A 21,855-nucleotide genomic window follows, 5' to 3' on the forward strand; every position below is an offset into this window, starting at 1 on the left:
CACCTGGTACCTGTCATAAACACACTTTCTCTGTTTCATTTTACCCTCTATCTCTTCTGTAATCCAGGCAGCTCTGGATTTGTTTCCCTATCTTTCCCCTTTGTCGGAACATGCCTTGGCTGTACTTGACCTTTCTCTTCTTTAAATGTAGCCTGTTGTTCAGTTACAGTTTTCCTGCTAATCTTTGATTCTAATGTCTCTGGGCTAAATCCATTCTCACCCCATTGAAGTTAGCTTTTCCTTCAGTTAAATATTTTAACTGTGATTGTCCGTTGTCCTTTTCCATAGTCAGCCTAAACCTTACGATGCAATGATCACTGCCCCTTAAATGTCCTCCCACTGACACTTCATCCACTTGGCCCACCTCATTTACAAGAACAATGTCCATCAGTGCGTCCTTTCTCATTGAACTGGACACAGACTGCTATAGCAGATTCTCCTGAACACACTCGAGGGTCGGTTACCCCTCTCTGCCCTTTACGCTGCTGATATCCCAGTTTATTGCGGGATTTTCCAGCCCTGCTGAAAGTCAATGGGCTTTTGGCTGCCTCTCCAAAAGATGTGTTCCCACCACAGGCCGGACTGGAAAACCTGCCTATATTTGGATGATTAAAATCCCCCATCTTAACCACGCGATAACTTGTGCACCTCATTGTAATTTTCGTCCAAATTTGTTCCTCTATGTCTTCCCCACTAGTTGGTGGCTCATAGGTTACACAGAGCAATGTAACTGCATCTTTTTTGTTCCTGAGCTGTTAGGAACTGGAGATGGTTTTACTAAGTTGTATGTATGTTTGTGTGTGTGTGTTAGGAATAAGGTGTAACTCTAAGTTCAGGTTTAACTTGCATTTCTGTATTTGTGTGTTAAGAAAGCGGGAGCTTGATACTTAGTTTAATTTTAAAAGTTGCCCTCCAGCCCACCTTGTGTTTTTAATGAGGTTTTATGACTTGTGAAGTTGTTTAGAAAAGTTAAAACAATGTAGAAAACTGGGCTGTTGCCTAGAAACAGGGGACCTACACAGAGAGACACAGAAAATCATTTTGAGTTCAGTTGGTGATTATGGTCTAAGGTGAAAGGAGCAGTTTAATCTCCCTCTAGCTGGATATACTAACAGACTACTGAGTAAAATAAGTCTAAGAAACTTAGATGAGTTGCTTTAAAGTTAAAGTAACAATGAATGTCGAGTGAGTTTTGGGTCTCAAGGGAAACACAAACATGTTAATAGTCTACTGGGACAGGGAACTGCAGGGAGCAGGTCCTAAGGAAAAAGAAAACTGTTCCAAGAAGACCTTCTAGCCAATGGAAGAACAGGTGTTTGGAAAAGGTCCTGTTAAGTGAAGTTAAGAGTGAGGAGCAGAGGAAGGCTCCAAGCTTAAAGGGAAAAACCTGCAGGATGCAGACTTAAAGCAAAATAGGCCTGTGAGAATTCAGAAGACCCGAGGAGACAGCCAAAGGTTGGTGACTCCTTGGACTGGCCTGTGAAGCAGTGGTGTTCTGTTGACACAGCTGAGCATTTGAGAGAGAGGGTGTGTAAGGAAATTTGAATGTACGTGACGATCCTGGGAGAGGAACATCAGAGGGAAAGAGTTCAAATCCCTGGAGGTGGACCCTTGTGGAATGGGGCTGAGAGAAAGCAGTGTTTGGGAGAAGATTCCAAAGCGGGTTCTTTTGAGAGTGGAGATTGGAAACATAGAGTTCGGTGAGGCCAGTTGGCTCACAGTGTGATAAGCGTCTGTGGGAATTGAGGAGAAATCCATAGCATCTGATTGGGGTGGCATCTGTCACTTGGTTGTAGAGTTTGGTGTGTCTAACCACAGGTCATCTATTGGTTTACATGGACTGTGTACTTGCTGTGAACTTGAGAGTATAAGAGCTTTTGTAACTTGTGTTATATTTACAAATCTGTCCATATCTGTAAAGATATCGTTGTGGGTGAAGAAATATTGCAATATGGTTCATCTTTTTTCATTTAATAAATGTTTTATTCATGTGTTAACGTTCATTAGCTGACTCCTGTCACTCTGTTCAGTAGCCACCCTCCACGTTTCTAAACAAAAAAATAAGAAAGGATCTTCCAAGCCGGGTTCCACCCAGGGGTCTGATTTATCCAGTGGTAACATTCTCTGTGATCAGAATATAGCTCTAGCCAAATAGATTCTGTCCTTGACCCCTCTGGAACATCCTCTCTCTCCAGTACAGCAATGTTCTCTTTAATCAATACTGCCACTCCTCCTCCTTTCCTGAATACCTCACATCCAGGAATATTTAACATCCAGCCCTGCCCTTCCTTGAGCCACATTTCTGTTATAGCCATAACATCATATTTCCACATGACAATCTGCATCTCCACCTCACCGATCTTCATCACTACACTCCGTGCAGTTACAGATATGCACAGTAACCCTAATTTAGATTGTATTACTTTCCCTCTTACACTGAATCCACCTAATACCTTATTGTTTCCTACTCTCATGCTATCTTTCTCACCCGATATTCATTGCACCTTGATATTCTTCTCTACAATTACCTCCTGGTCCTGCACCCCTGCCCATTTAGACAAAGTGATGTAGCTGAGTTACACATTCAAGTTGTTAAACATTCCCTGTCTACCCATGTGACTCCCTTTCATTCCCAGAGCTAATCCTGTATCAGTGAATTCTTACACTAAACTATCACAAAACAGCAAATGGGTCAAATACAGAAGCAGAACTGGATTAAATACAACCAAATCATTCATAAAATTAAAACTGGGTCAATCATAAATCAGCCATGAACCAATCACAAAGCATGAAATTGATCAATAACAAAACTGCAACTGGATCTAAGTCAAAAGACTCAGTGAGAAACTGGGACTTCATCACAAAGTGCGGGACATTCACACAATTAGAATTAGATCAATTACAAATCAAGAACTGGATCATTAACAAAGGACTGGGACTAGGTTCATTGCTAAATAGGAATAGTATCAATCACAAAAAGCAGACAGAGCGATTGGAAAACCTGGGACCAAAGTTAGAACAAATCAGGAAGTATCATAAACCCAGAAATGAGCCAATAACATCTCGGTGATCCTCAGGCAGGAATTTTCTGTCCCTATTGGCATCGGGCGGCCATGAACGGACATTATGGCAAGAAGGTCAAAAAGCAGTTTCGCATCATCGTGAGAGCCGTTTGCGATTGTCCACTCCACACGTCAATGGCCAGCCACGTCAGAGACATCATTTTAATACATCTGCATTTAATTACAAGCCCTGCACACCAGAATCATCCTCCCACCTCAAATTTACCGCACACATTGGCGGGAAAACACGCCAGTCCAGAACACGTCAGGGCAAGTGTGACATGCAGAAGTTGGGACTTGGCATTAGGGCCTTGTTCAGATTGTGGACATCCAAGGGCAGAAGCTGCTGGAGTCCTCTACCAGCTACCGGACGCTGGAGCGACACGTGCATCGTCTGCTGGGTGGATTCTCATGGACTTGGATCCACCATGAAGCAACTCACAGAAAGTGGGAGGTCTCCGTTGATGCTTCAGGTCTGATTCGGGACATCCCGGTCTTGGCCATGGGCTGCTACAGATGATCGGCCAGGGAGAGAAGATCCAGCTGTGAGTGGGAGAGGAAGGCCTAGGTTTGACTGGGAGAAGAAGGTGTACCATGGAGGGGTGAGGTTTGGAGGCAGGAGTGAAGGTGTGGGGGGGGTGGCGAGGTTGGAGGGAGGAAGGGAATACGGGGGAGGTTGGTGTAACAGGGCTAATGCAGAAACTAGGGAGGTAGGTGTAAGAGGGGAGGAAGGTGTAAGGGAAGGAGTTCGGAGGGAGGAAAGAGTGCAGAGGGGGACAGGATTTCGGAGGGGGGCTAGTCTTTGTGGGGGGGCGGGGAGGGAAGAAGGTCGTAGGAGGGCAGGAGTCCAGGGGAAGGAATGAGTCCGGTGGGAAGGAATGAGTCCGGGGGGGAGGAAGGAGTCTGGGGGGGGAGGAAGGCATCCAGGGGGAGGAAGGGCTTGGGGGGAGGAAGGGTTTGGGGGAGGGGGGGGTGGTGAGCAGGAAGGAGATTGTAAGGGGGCAGGAGTCCGGGGGCAGGAAGGACCCCAGGGAGAGGAAGTTGTCCAGAGGGAGGAGGGGGTAAGGGTGGAGAGGGAGCAAGTGGGGGTACGTCCAGGTGAATGTGTAAGGGAGGGCTCTGTCAAGTCAATGACTGCCTCCTGGAGGGCGAACTAAGGGTGGGCATGGTAGGAGGGAATGGTGAGTGTGAGAGGGGCAGAGGGAGCCTGTACAGTTGGGGTGGGGGAAAGGTTGCGATAGTAACAGGGACGACGGGGGTGGTTGGTGGGGACTCGGAGGCAGACACGGACCCTGGGGGTGGGAAGGGGGAGGTCGGGGAGGGCAGTTTGGATGGGGGTGGGATTCTCGGGAAGGTAGGGAATGTACACGTTCACCTGGACATCCTGGAAAGACAAGGGTTCAGGTTGGTGGGTGCTGGTGGGGAGGTGGAAGGTGAGGCTGGGAGGGTGGGGGTCAACAGTGATGGGGGAAAGGACATGGGTGACTGGGGGAGGGGAAGGTCAGGGGAGCTGACAATATATTTCACTACAACCATCGTGTTAAAAACTAAAGTGAGCGGAGCCTCATGTTGGACGGGCACAGGTGCTTCATGGGAGTGAGGTCAGTGGGTGGGACTGACTCATGTTGGACGGGCACAGGTGCTTCATGGGAGTGAGGTCAGTGGGTGGGACTGACTCATGTTGGACGGGCACAGGTGCTTCATGGGAGTGAGGTCAGTGGGTGGGACTGACTCATGTTGGACGGGCACAGGTGCTTCATGGGAGTGAGGTCAGTGGGTGGGACTGACTCATGTTGGACGGGCACAGGTGCTTCATGGGAGTGAGGTCAGTGGGTGGGACTGACTCATGTTGGACGGGCACAGGTGCTTCATGGGAGTGAGGTCAGTGGGTGGGCCGAGAGGCAGGTCGGATCAGATGGACAATTGAAAGTGAACCCCAGCAGGCAGCATCGGAAATGCTCAGGACAGTGAGGTGAAGGTGATGGAGGAAGGATCCATGTGTGTGGGAGAGGCTGGCACGAGGCTCTGAAAGGCCCTGCCACACACACACTTCTCCCTCCAGATACACTCGTGGTCCAGCTGTGAGTAGCTGAACTGTGAGTGGGGGGGATGCAGGGGGAGGACTCGCAAAGCCTGTCAATTCAGATGAAAGACACCATTACACATTATTCAGAGAAAGTGAATATATTTTCAGATTATAAAGTGACAAAACATGTTCACCCGTGTAACCACCTGTGATAAGAATTTGTTAACTTATCTAGACCAACCACTTCTTCTAGGTGCTGCCCTGACATCCGCAGCAGGGGTGGAATCAGCCTGTGCTATGGTTGGCTCTGTTGCCTCTGATGACTTCAGTGTCTGTCCTATATAGAGCCAAGGCCTTGAAGGTCCCGGCTTGCTTTGGCTGTCCTCCTGTGGACCAGCTGCTCCCTGTGGATGAGGGTCACAGGCAAAGGGGGCCCGGGGGGAGATTTCTGAGTGGATGACCCAGGGGTGTCCAGCTGCTGCTCCTCCTCTCTTCAGGTGCCTGAGGGCTCCGGCCTGACCCCTTGAGGGGAGGGAGCACCTGGAAGGACATCGAGGTGCCCTGTTTCCCTCTCGCGCTGTCACTGCAGGAACTCACCCATGGCTCCAGCAATGGATTGTGAGTCTGCGCGCATCTCTGTGTTCTGCTGGACCAGGTTCTCCATGGTGTCCGCCATCCTCCCAATGGAGACCTCCAGACGCACACATGTGGGCACCACTTCATCAGAGAGCAGGCGGACACACCCCTCCGACTCGCGTGCCACTCTGTTGAGGATTCCAACAGCTCTGCGCGATGGTCCCTCACCTCCTGCTGACTCTCCAGGATGAGTTGGGAGGCTGAATCCAGAGGCTCATCATCTGACTCGGGCCTCACAGATGCCTCTCCCCCAGCAGTCCCCCAAGTTCCAGGGAGCTAACTGGAGATGAGGACCTGGATAGAGTTGAGGGACTGGCTGGCTGAGGGTGTCGGTCGCTTGGCAGTGCTCCCTGTGAACTAAAGTAGAGATAATGAGTGCATGGCAGCAGCGTCAGAAAACTCATGTTTCTGTTGAGAGAGGCAAAATGTGGTGTAGGATTCTCATGGGGGTGTTCACTGCTGACCTCATCGTCACCGCAGATACGATCCACACCCTCACCAGTCAGCACGATGGACACTCCTCACAGTGAGTGAGGGGCCTAACGTGGGCCACTCCACCCCCCGGGTCTGGGACCTCTCCCTGCTGGTGTGAACCAGCTTCTCCTGCATGGGAACAGCTGGAGAGAGTGTGAGCAGGACACATGGCTCCTGGTGGAGTGTTTGTGTGGTGAGCAGAGCCATGGACAGGATGAGGGTGTGAGCTCCAGAGGGTATGAGGCTGATGGGGATGTGAGTGTGTGTGTGAGAGTTAGTGGTGTTGTCCCTTGAGGTGTGAGATCCCCGTGGGTGTGTGATGGGTTTGGGAGTGTGAGAGTTGAGAGTGATGAGAAGAGTGACTTATGGAACAGAGGGGATCATTCATCCTGTTGCGGCACTGGGTGACTGACCCCTTCCGCAGGGCATTGGTGCTGACCACCACTACCACCGCTTCCCAGGCTGGATTGGTGACCTTGCTTGCTGGTCTGCGGCCAGAGCTGGGGTAGAGGATTATGTGTTGGGCCTTCACTGCATCCAGCAGGCACCCGAGGGAGGGGTCACTAAATTTGGGGGCAGCACATTTCCTCCCCTTTGGCAGCCATCAGTTCCCAGCAGCTTCCTATCCCTGGAAGAGAGCAAGCTCTATGCAGGGGCAGTTTTGAGCATGTCGCCTGGATTACTGAAGGTCTGAGGTGACAGCAGGGCGGGTGAATCAGAGGCCAGTTTCCCAGGAATGAATTATTAATGGGTAGAGACGCACCGGGAATGGGACGATACAGCGTGAAAAGCCACCACTGTGGCTAATGGGTAAAACATCCTTTCTCCCACCCGCTGTGGCACTTATTACAAATCTGGCATGAATCTGCTCTCAGTGCTGACGTTATACATCACTTTGATTCTTTTCCAACTGTTTGGACAAATTCTAACTTGCCAGGAACATTCCTTATCCGCTCTGGACCTGCAATTGGATCCTAATTTTACTGAGGACATAAAGATATTTGGTATTGTAAACATTGTAGGTGGAAGCATTAAATTACAAAGAAATATTGATAGATTAAGTGAAAGGACAAAACTGCGGCAAATGGATATCAAGGTAGAGAAATATGAGCTCATCAATTTTGAATCTAAACAGAATAGAACAGAGCACTTTGTAAATGGTGAAAAGTTGGAAACAGGTGGAGGTCTGGAGACCTGAGTCGGCGGTGGGGGGCGGAGGGGGGTGGAGTGGAGGGTCCAGGTACACAGATCACCTAAATATCAAAAACAGGTACAGAAAATAATCAAAAAGGTTAATGAAATACTGGCCTTTCTATCTCGCGGATGCAAATACAAGGGGGTGAGATCCTGCTTCAGCTACACAAAGCCCTGGTTAGAGCACAGCCGGAGGATTGTGAACAGTCTGGGATCCACACCTCAGGGAGGATGTACTGGCCGTGAAGGGAGTGCAGCACAGATTTACCAGAGTGATACCGGGACTATCAGGGTTATACTACAAGGCAAGATTACACAAGCTTGGAATTTGGAAGACTCAGGGGTGATTTGATTGATGTTTTAAAGACATAAAGGGGGACCGATAAGGTCGACAGAGAGAAACTGATTCCACTGGTTGGAGAGTTTAGGACTAGGGTGTATAATCTAAAAATGAGAGCCAGGCTTTTCAGGAGGGAAATTTGGAAACACTTCTACACATAAAGGATGGGAGAGATTTGGGACTCTCTTCCATAAATCAGCAATTGATTCTACATCAATTGTTAATTTTAAATCTGAGATTAATAGATTTTTGTTGTCCAATGTATTAAGGGGTAAGGGTATCGTGTTAGATTGCAGATCAGCCATGATCGCATTAAATAGCAGCGCAGGCATGAGGGGCTGAATGGACTCCTCCTGTTACTATGTTCCAGCTCTCATTTAAAGTTCTAACCAATCTTGGGAAACTTCGATTAGAAAAACAGAACCTTTATTCTTTGCTCTTCAAGTGAAAACATGATTGGAAGGAGAGAGGCAGAATCGCCTGAGTTCAAACTCTGTCCAACCACTGACTCAACATTTGGCTTTGAGCGAGTTCTCACACTGTACCTGAAACCACAAGTGGCAACAAGTGAAAACAAATTGTGAAATTCAGCAGGAATGTGTGGCTGGCTGAGAAGGAGATTATATACAGACTGCTCTGTGTGACATGGTGTGTGTGTGGAAATCATTCCTCTGTTTCCTTCACTCCTCCACTGGTGGCTGTGCCTGCGCTAAACTCTGGAATTTCCTCCATAAATCTTTCCCTCCTTCTCCCTCTCTCCTCTTTCAAGATGCTCCTCAAAAGCTGCCTCTTTGACCAAGCATTTTGTCACCTGTCCAAATATCTCGTTATGTGGCTGGCTGGAATTATCTGTCTGGATGATGCTCCTGTGAATCATCTTGGCACATTTTATGATGTTAAAGCTGCTATATCAATGCAAGTTGTTCTCTGTCCATTTCTTGAGGAAAAAACTCTGCAGGTTTATAAAACTCCTGGAAATTCAGCAGCATGACATCCCCCTTGGTCCACATCACCCCATTACTGCCCACACCACAATGGCCCTGCTCCACATCCCTAAGTATAGCAACACTGGGTAGAGGCCATTCAGCCCCTTGAGTCTGTTTCACCATTCAATTAGATCATTAGTGGGAGGCGATTATGGAGTGGTAATGTCACTGGACGAATAATCTACAGGCCCAGGCTAATGCTCTGTGGTCACGGGTTCAAATCCAACTACAGCAGCTGGTGGAATTTCAATTCAATTGATAAATCTGGATTGAAAGCTAGTCTCAGTAATGATGACCATGAAACTATCATCAATTGTCATAAAAACCCATCTGGTTCACTAATGTCCTTTAGGGAAGGAAATCTGCCGTCCTTACCTGGTCTGGCCTACATGTGACACCAGGCCCACAGCAACGTGGCTGAGTCTTCATTGAAATGGCCTTGCAAGCCACTCAGTTGTATCAAACTGCTACAAAGTCCATAAGGTATCGAAACTGGAAACGACAACAGTAAACGCAACCATATCGACCCTGCAAACTCCTCCTTACTAACATCTGGGGGCCTGTGCCAAAATTGGGAGAACTGTCTCACAGACTAGGCAAGCAGCAACGTGACATAGTCATCCTCACAGAATCATACCTTACAGATAATGTCCCAGACACCACCATCACCATCCCTGGGTATGTCCTGACCCACCGGCAGGACAGACCCAGCAGAGGTGGCACCACAGTGGGATACAGTGCACAATTTTCCACATAGCTGGGTAGATGCCAGTGTTGTAGCTGTACTGGAACAGCTTGGCTAGGGGCGCAGCAAGTTCTAGAGCTCGAAACTTCAATACTATTGCCGGAATATTGTCAAGATCCATAGCCTTTGCAGTATCCAGTGCCTTCAACTGTTTCTTGATATCATGTAGAGTGAATGGAATTGGTTCAGGTATGCCCAGGTATGTCTTATCCACAAAAAACCAGGACAATCCAACCCAGCCAATTACCGCCTCATCAGTCTACTCTCCATCATCAGTAAACTGATGGAAGGGGTCATCAACAGCGCTATCAAGTGGCACTTGCTTAGCAATAACCTGCTCACTGATGCCCAGTTTGGGTTCTGCCAGGGCCACTCAGCTCCTGACCTCATTATGGCCTTGGTTCAAACATGGACAAAAGAGTTGAGCTCCCGAGGTGAGGTGAGAGTGACTGCCCTTGACATCAAGGCAGCATTTGACCGAGTGTGGCATCAAGGAGCCCTAGCAACACTGGAGTCAATGGGAATCAGGGGAAACGTCTCTGCTGGTTGGAGTCATACCCAGCACAAAGGAAGATGGTTGTGGTTGTGGAGATCAGTCATCTCAGCTCCAGGACATCACTGCAGGAGTTCCTCAGGGTAGTGTCCTCGGCCCAACCATCTTCAGCTGCTTCATCAATGACCTTCCTTCCATCATAAGGTCAGAAGTGGGGATGTTCGCTGATGATTGCACAATGTTCAGCACCATTCACAACTCCTCAGATACTGAAACAGTCCATGTCCATATGCAGCAAGACCTGGACAATATTCAGGCTTGGGCTGACAAGTGGCAAGTAATATTCACACCACACAAGTGACAGGCAATGATCGTCTCCAACAAGAGAGAAACTAACCATCTGCCCTTAATGTTCAATAGCATTACCAACACTGAATCCCCACTATCAACGTCCTGGAGATTACCATTGACCAGAAACTGAACTGGACTAGCCATAAAAGTACTATGGCTACAAAAGCAGGTCAGAGGCTGGGAATCCTGCGGCGAGTAACTCACCTCCTGACTCCCCAAAGCCTGTCCACCATCTACAAAGCCCAAGTTAGGAGTGTGATGGGATATTCCCTACTTGCCTGGATGAGCTCAGGTCCAATAACATTCAAGAAGCTTTACACCGTCCAGGACAAAGCAGTCCGCTTGATTGGCACCACATCCACAAACATTCACTCCCTCCACCACCGACGCACAGTAGCAGCAGTGTGTGTACCATCTACAAGATGCATTGCAGGAACTCATGAAGGCTCCTTAGACAGCACCTTCCAAACCCACAACCTATATCACTTGGAAGGCCAAGGGCAGCTGATAGATGGGAACACCACAACCTGGAAGTTCCCCTCCAAGTCACTCACCATCCTGACTTGGAAATATATCGCCGTTCCTTCACTGTCACTGGGTCAAAATTCTGGAACTCCCTTCCTAACAGCACTGTGGGTGTACCTACACCACATGGACTGCATATTCTCAAGGACAATTAGGGATGGGTAAGAAATGCCAGCATTGTCAATAATAACTTCAACCCAGAAAGCAGTATATTAAACAAAGAATTACAGTAACTCAGTGCTGACCATCCGACAGTGCAGCACTCCCTCAGTACTGACCATCTGACAGTGCAGCACTCACTCAGTGCTGACCATCCGACTGTGCAGCACTCCCTCAGTACTGACCATCCGACAGTGCAGCACTCCCTCAGTACTGACCCTCTGGCAGTGCAGCACTCCCTCAGTGCTGACCATCCGACAGTGCAGCACTCCCTCAGTGCTGACCATCCGACAGTGCAGCACTCCCTCAGTGCTGACCATCTGTCAGTGCAGCACTCCCTCAGTGCTGACCCTCTGATAGTGCAGCACTCCCTCAGTGCTGACACTCTGACAGTGCAGCACTCCCTAAGTACTGACCCTCTGACAGTGCAGCACTCCCTCAGTACTGACCCTCTGACAGTGCAGCACTCCCTCAGTACTGACCATCTGACAGTGCAGCACTCCTTCAGTACTGACGCTCTGACAGTGCAGCACTCCCTCAGTACTGACCCTCTGACAGTGCAGCACTCCCTCAGTACTAACCCTCTGACAGTGCAGCACTCCCTCAGTACTGATCCTCTGACAGTGCAGCACATCCTTGGGACTGACCCTCTGACAGTGCAGCACTCCCTCAGTACTGACCCTCTGACAGTGCAGCACTCCCTCAGTACTGACCCTCTGACAGTGCAGCAATCTTTCAGTACTGACCCTCTGACAGTGCAGCACTCCCTCAGTACTGACGCTCTGACAGTGCAGCACTCCCTCAGTACTGACGATCTGACAGTGCAGCACTCCCTCAGTACTGATCCTCTGACAGTGCAGCACACCCTTGGGACGGACCCTCTGACAGTGCAGCACTCCCTCAGTACTGATCCTCTGACAGTGCAGCACTACCTCAGTACTGACCCTCTGATAGTGCAGCACTCCCTCAGTACTGACCTTCTGACAGTACAGCACTCCCTCAGTACTGACGCTCTGACAGTGCAGCACTCCCTCAGTACTGATCCTCTGACAGTGCAGCACACCCTTGGGACTGACCCTCTGACAGTGCAGCACTCCCTCAGTACTGATCCTCTGACAGTGCAGCACACCCTTGGGACTGACCCTCTGACAGTGCAGCACTCCCTCAGTACTGATCCTCTGACAGTGCAGCACACCCTTGGGACTGACCCTCTGACAGTGCAGCACTCCCTCAGTACTGACCCTCTGACAGTGCAGCACTCCCTCAGTACTGACCCTCTGACAGTGCAGCAATCTTTCAGTACTGACCCTCTGACAGTGCAGCACTCCCTCAGTACTGACGCTCTGACAGTGCAGCACTCCCTCAGTACTGATCCTCTGACAGTGCAGCACACCCTTGGGACTGACCCTCTGACAGTGCAGCACTCCCTCAGTACTGATCCTCTGACAGTGCAGCACACCCTTGGGACTGACCCTCTGACAGTGCAGCACTCCCTCAGTACTGACCCTCTGACAGTGCAGCACTCCCTCAGTACTGACGCTCTGACAGTGCAGCACTCCCTCAGGACTGACCCTCTGACAGTGCAGCACTCCCTCAGGACTGACCCTCTGACAGTACAGCACTCCCTCAGGACTGACCCTCTGACAGTGCAGCACTCCCTCAGTACTGACCCTCTGACAGTGCAGCACTCCCTCAGTACTGACCCTCTGACAGTGCAGCACTCCCTCAGTACTGACCCTCTGACAGTGCAGCACTCCCTCAGTACTGACCCTCTGACAGTGCAGCACTCCCACAGTACTGACGCTCTGACAGTGCAGCACTCCCTCAGTACTGACCCTCTGACAGTACAGCACTCCCTCAGTACTGACCCTCTGACAGTGCAGCACTACCTCAGTACTGACCCTCTGATAGTGCAGCACTCCCTCAGTACTGACCTTCTGACAGTGCAGCACTCCCTCAGTACTGACCCTCTGACAGCGCAGCACTCCCTCAATACTGATCCTCTGACAGTGCAGCACACCCTTGGGACTGACCCTCTGACAGTGCAGCACTCCCTCAGTACTGATCCTCTGACAGTGCAGCACACCCTTGGGACTGACCCTCTGACAGTGCAGCACTCCCTCAGTACTGACGCTCTGACAGTGCAGCACTCCTTCAGTACTGACCCTCTGACAGTGCAGCACTCCCTCAGTACTGACCCTCTGACAGTGCAGCACTCCCTCAGTATTGACCCTCTGACAGTGCAGCACTCCCTCAGTACTGACGCTCTGACAGTGCAGCACTCTCTCAGTACTGATCCTCTGACAGTGCAGCACACCCTTGGGACTGACCCTCTGACAGTGCAGCACTCCCTCAATACTGACGCTCTGACAGTGCAGCACTCCTTCAGTACTGACCTTCTGACAGTGCAGCACTCCCTCAGTACTGACCCTCTGACAGTGCAGCACTCCCTCAGTACTGACGCTCTGACAGTGCAGCACCCCCTCAGTACTGATCCTCTGACAGTGCAGCACACCCTTGGGACTGACCCTCTGACAGTGCAGCACTCCCTCAGTACTGACCCTCTGACAGTGCAGCACTCCCTCAGTACTGACGCTCTGACAGTGCAGCACTCCCTCAGGACTGACCCTCTGACAGTGCAGCACTCCCTCAGGACTGACCCTCTGACAGTGCAGCACTCCCTCAGTACTGACCCTCTGACAGTGCAGCACTCCCTCAGTAGTGACCCTCTGACAGTGCAGCACTCCCTCAGTACTGACCCTCTGACCGTGCAGCACTCCCTCAGTACTGACCCTCTGACAGCGCAGCACTCCCTCAGTATTGACCCTCTGACAGTGCAGCACTCCCTCAGTACTGACGCTCTGACAGTGCAGCACCCCCTCAGTACTGATCCTCTGACAGTGCAGCACACCCTTGGGACTGACCCTCTGACAGTGCAGCACTCCCTCAGTACTGACCCTCTGACAGTGCAGCACTCCCTCAGTACTGACGCTCTGACAGTGCAGCACTCCCTCAGTACTGACCCTCTGACAGTGCAGCACTCCCTCAGGACTGACCCTCTGACAGTGCAGCACTCCCTCAGGACTGACCCTCTGACAGTGCAGCACTCCCTCAGGACTGACCCTCTGACAGTGCAGCACTCCCTCAGTACTGACCCTCTGACAGTGCAGCACTCCCTCAGTACTGACCCTCTGACAGTGCAGCACTCCCTCAGTATTGACCCTCTGACAGTGCAGCACTCCCTCAGTACTGACCCTCTGACAGTGCAGCACTCCCTCAGTACTGACCCTCTGACAGTGCAGCACTCCCTCAGTACTGACCCTCTGACAGTGCAGCACTCCCTCAGTACTGACGCTCTGACAGTGCAGCACTCCTTCAGTACTGACGCTCTGACAGTGCAGCACTCCCTCAGTACTGACGCTCTGACAGTGCAGCACTCCCTCAGTACTGACCCTCTGACAGTGCAGCACTCCCTCAGTACTGACGCTCTGACAGTGCAGCACTCCCTCAGTACTGACGCTCTGACAGTGCAGCACTCCCTCAGTACTGTCCCTCTGACAGTGCAGCACTCCCTCAGTATTGACCCTCTGACAGTGCAGCACTCCCTCAGTACTGACCCTCTGACAGTGCAGCACACCGTTGGGACTGACCCTCTGACAGTGCAGCACTCCCTCAGTATTGACCCTCTGACAGTGCAGCACTCCCTCAGTACTGACCCTCAGACAGTGCAGCACTCCCTCAGTACTGACCCTCAGACAGTGCAGCACTCCCTCAGTACTGACCCTCTGACAGTGCAGCACACCGTTGGGACTGACCCTCTGACAGTGCAGCACTCCCTTGGGACTGACCCTCCAACAGTGCAGCACTCCCTCAGTACTGACCCTCTGACAGTGCAGCACTCCCTCAGTACTGACCCTCTGACAGTGCAGCACTCCCTCAGTACTGACCCTCTGACAGTGCAGCACACCGTTGGGACTGACCCTCTGACAGTGCAGCACTCCCTTGGGACTGACCCTCCAACAGTGCAGCATTCATCGGTACTCCCCAGAACATTATGTGTCTTTAATCCATGAGGAACCAATACAAACAGAGCGAGTGACTGCCAACAGAAAATTGAACTCACCTGGGTCTGAGTGTCTGCCATGGCTCTTGTGTCCATTGAACCATTTCTGCATTCAAGAACAGAAAAGAGACACCATTAATAGACAGAATGCTCAGAATCTACAGCACAGAAATTCAGCCTGACTGGTATTTCTGCACCACGCGAACATCCTCCCACCCCATCTGCATCTCATCCTAACACAGAATCCTTGCCGTGCAGAAGGAGGCCATTCGGCCCATCGACTCTGCACTGGCTCCCTGAAAAAGCATTCTACCTGGCCCCACTCCCCTGCCTTATCCCCATAACCTTGCACATTCTCTCTTTTTAGGTAGCAATCTGATCCCCTTTTGAATACCTCAATCGAACCTGCCTCTACCACCCTTTCAGGAAGTTCGTTCCAGACTCCAACCACCCTTTGGGTGAAAAAATTTCCCCCACATCACTTTTACTCCTTTTGCCAATTATTTTGATTGTGTTTTTTTTTAGTTTCTTTAGTTCTTAATCTTCTCTTGAGTGGGAAGTTTCTCACCATTTACCCTGTCCATACCCCTCAGGATTTTGAATTTTTATATCACGCCTTCTCCTCTCCAAGGATATCCCTCCATTCAGCAGATTCTTCTGTTCCTTTCTCCCTCACATGTTAATCCAGCTTCCCCTTAAATACATCGATACTAATCACCTGAACCACATTCCATTCTCCCCACTCTCTGGGTAAAGAAGTTTAGCCTGAATTCCTGATTGGATTTATTAGTCATTGTCTTACATTGATGACCCCGAATTCTGGTCTCCACAACAAGTAAAAACACCATTTCTATGCCTCCCCTATCATATCATCCCTTCTGAATTTTACAGATCTCTATCCAGTCACCCCCTCAGCCTTCTTTTTTCTACAGAAATGAGCCTCAGCCTGTTCATCCTTTCCTGATAGGTTTAACCTCTCATTTCTGGTATCTGAAATAAGAATATGTACTTTATTAAACACTTGCTGAAGATTATTCAATTCTTCACATGACAGCAACTTACAATTCAAAAACAAATTGTCACACAGCAAATGATATTGCATTTACACAGAATTTGGAATCAATTATTAACAACATTGTGAACTTTTACAAGATCTTTAGCTTGGTCCTCCAAAATCTTTCCACTGCATCCGCTTCATCAGCTCCAACAGACCCTGCATTGCCATGAGTTCAGTTCCATGGTCACCATCTCCATCACTCCCCATGGCACCTACCTCTGGTTCCCATATCTGATTGCAAGAAAAGATGCTGACCACATATCTGTGTCTTCACTAACATTACCTATCTCCACCTCCATAACATCTCCTGATTCCACTCCAACCCTGGCTCATCTGCTGCTGAAACCCTCATCCATACCTTTGCTGCTGCTCGAACGTTCTCCTGACCACTCTCCCATCTTGCACAAACTTGATCCAAAACTCTGCTGCCCTTGTCCCAACATGCGCCAAGTCCTATTCACCCATCATCCCCTATGCTCACTGACCAACTCACCCTCCTGGTCAAGCAATACCTCCATTCTAGATTTCTCATATTTATAATCAAATTTCTCAATGGCCTCCCTATCTCTGTAATCTCCTCCAGCCCATACCCCTCCCTATCTCTGTAACCTCCTCCAGCCCCTACACCCCTCCCTATCTCTGTAATCTCCTCCAGCCCATACCCCTCCCTATCTCTGTAACCTCCTCCAGCCCCTACACCCCTCCCTATCTCTGTAATCTCCTCCAGCCCCTACACCCCTCCCTATCTCTGTAACCTCCTCCAACTCCTACACCCCTCTCTATCTCTGTAACCTCCTCCAGCTCATACCCCTCCCTATCTCTGTAACCTCCTCCAGCCCCTACACCCCTCCCTATCTCTGTAACCTCCTCCAGCCCATACACCCCTCCCTATCTCTGTAACCTCCTCCAGCCCATACACCTCAGCCAATCCCTGTAACCTTTTCCAGTCCCTACAAACCTCCCTATCTGTGTTACCTGCTCCAGCCCTACACCCCTCCCTATCTCTATAACCTCTTCCAGACCTTACACCCCTCACTATCTTTGTAACCTCCTCCAGCCCCTACACCCCTCCCTATCTCTGTAACCTCCTCCAGCCCCTACACCGTCCCTATCTCTGTAACCTCCTCCAGCCCCTACACCCCTCCTTATCTCTGTAACCTCCTCCAGCCCCTACACTCTTCTCTATCTCTGTAACCTCCTCCAGCCCCTACACTCTTCCCTATCTCTGTAACCTCCTCCAGCCCCTACACCCCTCCCTATCTCTGTAACCTCCTCCAGCCCCTACACCCCTCCCTATCTCTGTAACCTCCTCTAGACCTGCAGCCCTCTGAGATCTCTCTGATCCTCCAATTCCGGCCTCTTGAGCATCCCCCAATTTCCATCGGTCCATCATTGGTGGCCGTGCCTTCAACTGCCTGGGCCCCCGAGCTCTGGAATTCCCTCCCGAATCCACTCTGCATCTCTCTTTCCTCCTTTAAGACACTGCTTAAAACCCACCCCTTTGACCAAGCCTTTGATCACCGGTCCTATATCTCCTTATGCTGCTGTTCAATTACAAAACTTCAAATTCCATTCTGACTAATCCAGTGAGACAAAATGTTCCATTGGATGTGAACATAATTGCTGCATGAAAAACCATATTGACATCCTAGATAGATTTTAGATCAGAAAGTGCCCACCCCATTAACCACTCGCTGCTTCCCTCTGATTACGTGTCTAAGCACCAGTAGAGAACGTGTCCAGTTATAGGAATTCAGCAGAGCGAGAAATGGCAGAAAATCTGACACTCACACACACACTCACACTCACACTCACACACTCACTCACACTCACACACACACACACATACACACACACTCACTCACACACTCACACTCACACTCACACTCACACTCACAATCACAATCACACTCACACACACACTCACACACTCACACACACTCACACTCACACACACCCACACACTCACACACACACACACACTCACACACACACACACACTCACACACACACACTCTCACACACCCACACACTCTCACATACACACACACACTCTCACATACACACACACACTCTCTCACACACACACTCACACACTCACTCACACACTCACACACACTCACACTCACACTCACACACACACACACACACACACTCACACTCACACTCACACACACTCACACTCACTCACACACTCACACACTCACACACACATACACTCTCACATACACACACACACTCACTCACACACACACTCACACACACTCTCTCTCTCACACACACACACACTCACACACTCTCACAGACACTCACAGACACTCACAGACACTCACAGACACACACACACTCACACACACTCACACACTCTCACAGACACTCACAGACACTCACAGACACTCACAGACACACTCAGACACTCAGACACTCTCACACACTCACACACTCACACACTCACACACTCACACACTCACACACTCACACACTCACACACTCTCACAGACACTCACAGACACTCACACTCACAGACACTCACACACTCTCACACACACTCACACACACACACACTCACACACTCTCACAGACACTCAGACACTCACAGACACTCAGACACACACACACACTCACACACACCCACACACTCACACACACACACACACTCACACTCACTCACACACTCACACACACACACACACACACACACACTCACACACACCCACACACACACATACACACACACACTCACACACACTCACAGACACTCAGACACTCACAGACACTCACACACACCCACACACTCACAGACACTCACACACACACACACACTCTCTCACACACACACACACACACACACACACTCACACACACCCACACACACACATACACACACACACTCACACACACTCACAGACACTCAGACACTCACAGACACTCACACACACCCACACACTCACAGACACACACACACACACACTCTCTCACACACACACACACACACTCACTCACACACTCTCACAGACACTCACAGACACTCACACACACAGTACCAGTGAAGCAGCAACACTTACCCCGTGATTGACTCTTTCAGAATCTGGAACAAGATTAAACATTGTAATCAGTAAAATCCTATAGCAGGAGCCGATGGATTGCTGCTTCACAGTTACACACAGCTCAGCCTGTTATCCCTGTGTACACCGTGTGTGACTGAAGACTACACACAGAGCCTAACTCTCCAAATAGATCACAAGCTGCTCTCTGATTGGCCCTTGGCACCGCAAATCTTCATTCCTGTTTCCAAAACAGGGGGAGGCTGTTCAGTTCGGCAGCAGTGGGATCGGACTGTGCTGTCAGCTCCCAAAAAACCTATTGGGCAATGCTTGGCTTTGTGTCAAACTCACTTCCTGTCCACTGAAAGTTTTCAATGTGCATCCAGCAATGTAAAATGATGGATTTAATCAATTTTAATAGAATGGATTATAATGCAATTGAATACATTAAACCTAATCCAATCCATTTCTTTTAGCAGACACTCATAGTGAAAGCTATAGTGAGGGGTTGCTTCACATCTTAGCAATGTGACATTCTGATTTTCACAATATTTTCATTCAATCTCTCTAAATGCATTCTGGGCTTTATAAATCAGCAGCATAACATAAACTGGTAAGGAAAGTTACAAATTGTACACAGAACTTTCACTACGTGAAAGAGTATTCAAGTCAGAAAGTTTCGTAACATTTAAGAAGTATTTAGATATTCACTTGTGTTGCCATAGCCTCCAGGGCTATGGGCCAAGTGCTGGAAAATGGGATTAGTGTAGTCAGACCTTTGTTGACCAGTACAAACACAAAGGGCTGAATGGCCTCTTTCTGTGCTGTAGACGTCTATGAGTCTAACTGGTTAGGCCACAATTAGAAAGTGGGGCAGTGGGAGTAGTTTGTGACTGATACTGAGCTATGGGGAGAGACCAGGGCAGTGGGATTAGTTTGGATTGATACAGGGTGATGTGGAGAGAGTGGGTCAATGGGATTAGTTTGGAGATTGATACAGGGCTATAGAGAGAGAGTGGGTCAGTGGGATTGATTTGGGATTGATACAGGGCTATGGGGAGAGAGTGGGTCAGTGGGATTAGTTTTGGGATTGATACAGGGCTATGGGGAGAGAGTGGGTCAATGGGATTAGTTTGGGGATTGATACAGGGCTATAGAGAGAGAGTGGGTCAGTGGGATTGATTTGGGATTGATACAGGGCTATGGGGAGAGAGTGGGTCAGTGGGATAAGTTTGGGATTGATACGGGGCTATGTGGAGAGAGGGGCTGTGGGAATAATTTGGGGGTTGATACAATTGTATAACTGGTATTAAGGCACAATGTAATATTTGAACATTTTATTTCTGAGTACATTTTGAGATTTGGTTTCTCATGACATTGCTGTGGAGGAAGTGCTCATTCTAGTATTTTACCTGGTGTAGCCTTGCCACAGGTGCTGACTCTCCCTAAGCATTCCTTGTGTGCTCCAGTTCCACATCTTGTGCACAGGTATCCCTGGTAAAATATCCCTCTGGGGGAAGAATGCAATCAACGTTTACAGCACGGTGTAACATCGTGTCAATAACAGCTTATATTTATATAACACCTTTAGTCTAGTAAAACATCCTAAGGTGCTTCACAGGGAGTGTTACGCAACAAAATCTGTCACCGAGCCACAGAAAGCGGCATTAGGATGAGTGACTAAAACTCTGGTCAAAGTGGGAGCTTTTAAGGAGTGTCTTAAATAAAAGAGAGAGAATGAGAGAGAGAGATACAGAGTGAGAGACGGTGAGAGAGAGCGAGAGGTAGAAAGAGAGAGAAAGAGAGCAAGAGAGATAGAGAGAGTGAGAGAGAGAGACAGAGAGAGAGCGAGAGAGAGAGAGCAAGAGCGAGAGATAGAGAAAGAAAGAGAGAGATATAGGGAGCAAAAGAGAGTGAGAAATAGAGAGAGTGAGATAGAGAGAGAGCGATAGCAAAAGAGAGCAAGAGAGAATGAGATAGACAGAGAGTGATAAAGACAGAGATAGACAGCGAGAGAGCGAGAGAGAGAGATAGAGAGAGAGAGAGAGATAGAGAACAAGAGAGAGTGAAAGATACAAAGAGCAAGAAATAGAGAGCGAGATAGAGAGAGAGAGCAAGAGAGGGAAAGAGAGAGGGGTTTAGAGAGGAAACTACACAGTTTATGGCCCAGGGGAGATAGGGTAGTGTAGTGGTCATGTCACTGGACTAATAACCCATGGGCCCAAGTTTATTCTCTAGGAGACATGGTGCAAATCCCAGCATGCCCCTAAATCCCTCCCTTCCTGCCCCCAAACACAGAACTCCTCAAATGTGAAGCCCCACCCCTGCTCCCTGAACCCCCAACCCCCTCCCTGCTCCTCTAACCTGGGTGTCTTTTTTTTAGTTTACTGTCATGTAACTGGGTTTCATTACAGGGTTAATGTTCTATCTTTGCAGGAGCTTTCACTGTATCTAGTTTTAATTTAACCAGATGAAGGGAACAGGCAAAAAAACAGCACTGGGAATGGCAGGCCTCTTGCAGCAATAGTCTCACCTCAGCAACATCTGGCACGCCTGACAGTATGTAATCCGTTCAAAGCTGTGCATGGTAAAAGCATGATTATTGCTGTTGGCACCCTCAGGCCGAATGTTGGATCTGCATGAGAGAGAGGGAGAGAGAAATCCAAATTTAATAGAGTGAGGAGCTCCAGAAACATGTAA

The 21,855-nt window shown here is 49.4% G+C and overlaps 1 protein-coding gene across 2 annotated transcripts in view; it reads right to left on the reverse strand.

Annotated features, from left to right (window-relative positions):
- LOC121289454 (guanine nucleotide exchange factor VAV3) overlaps positions 1-21,855 on the reverse strand; it is a 232,193-nt gene that overhangs the window by 42,310 nt on the left and 168,028 nt on the right. For both annotated transcript variants that reach the window (XM_041208960.1, XM_041208959.1), the window contains exons 16-19: positions 21,689-21,790; positions 20,568-20,665; positions 19,177-19,199; positions 15,115-15,160 (exon numbers count right to left, since the gene is read on the reverse strand). In XM_041208960.1, coding sequence (XP_041064894.1) covers positions 15,115-15,160; positions 19,177-19,199; positions 20,568-20,665; positions 21,689-21,790 — 269 coding nt within the window. The remainder of the gene's footprint in view (positions 1-15,114; positions 15,161-19,176; positions 19,200-20,567; positions 20,666-21,688; positions 21,791-21,855) is intronic.

Source organism: Carcharodon carcharias, chromosome 16 (assembly GCF_017639515.1).
Source record: "Carcharodon carcharias isolate sCarCar2 chromosome 16, sCarCar2.pri, whole genome shotgun sequence".
In the NCBI taxonomy this organism is placed as follows: Eukaryota; Metazoa; Chordata; class Chondrichthyes; order Lamniformes; family Lamnidae; genus Carcharodon; species Carcharodon carcharias.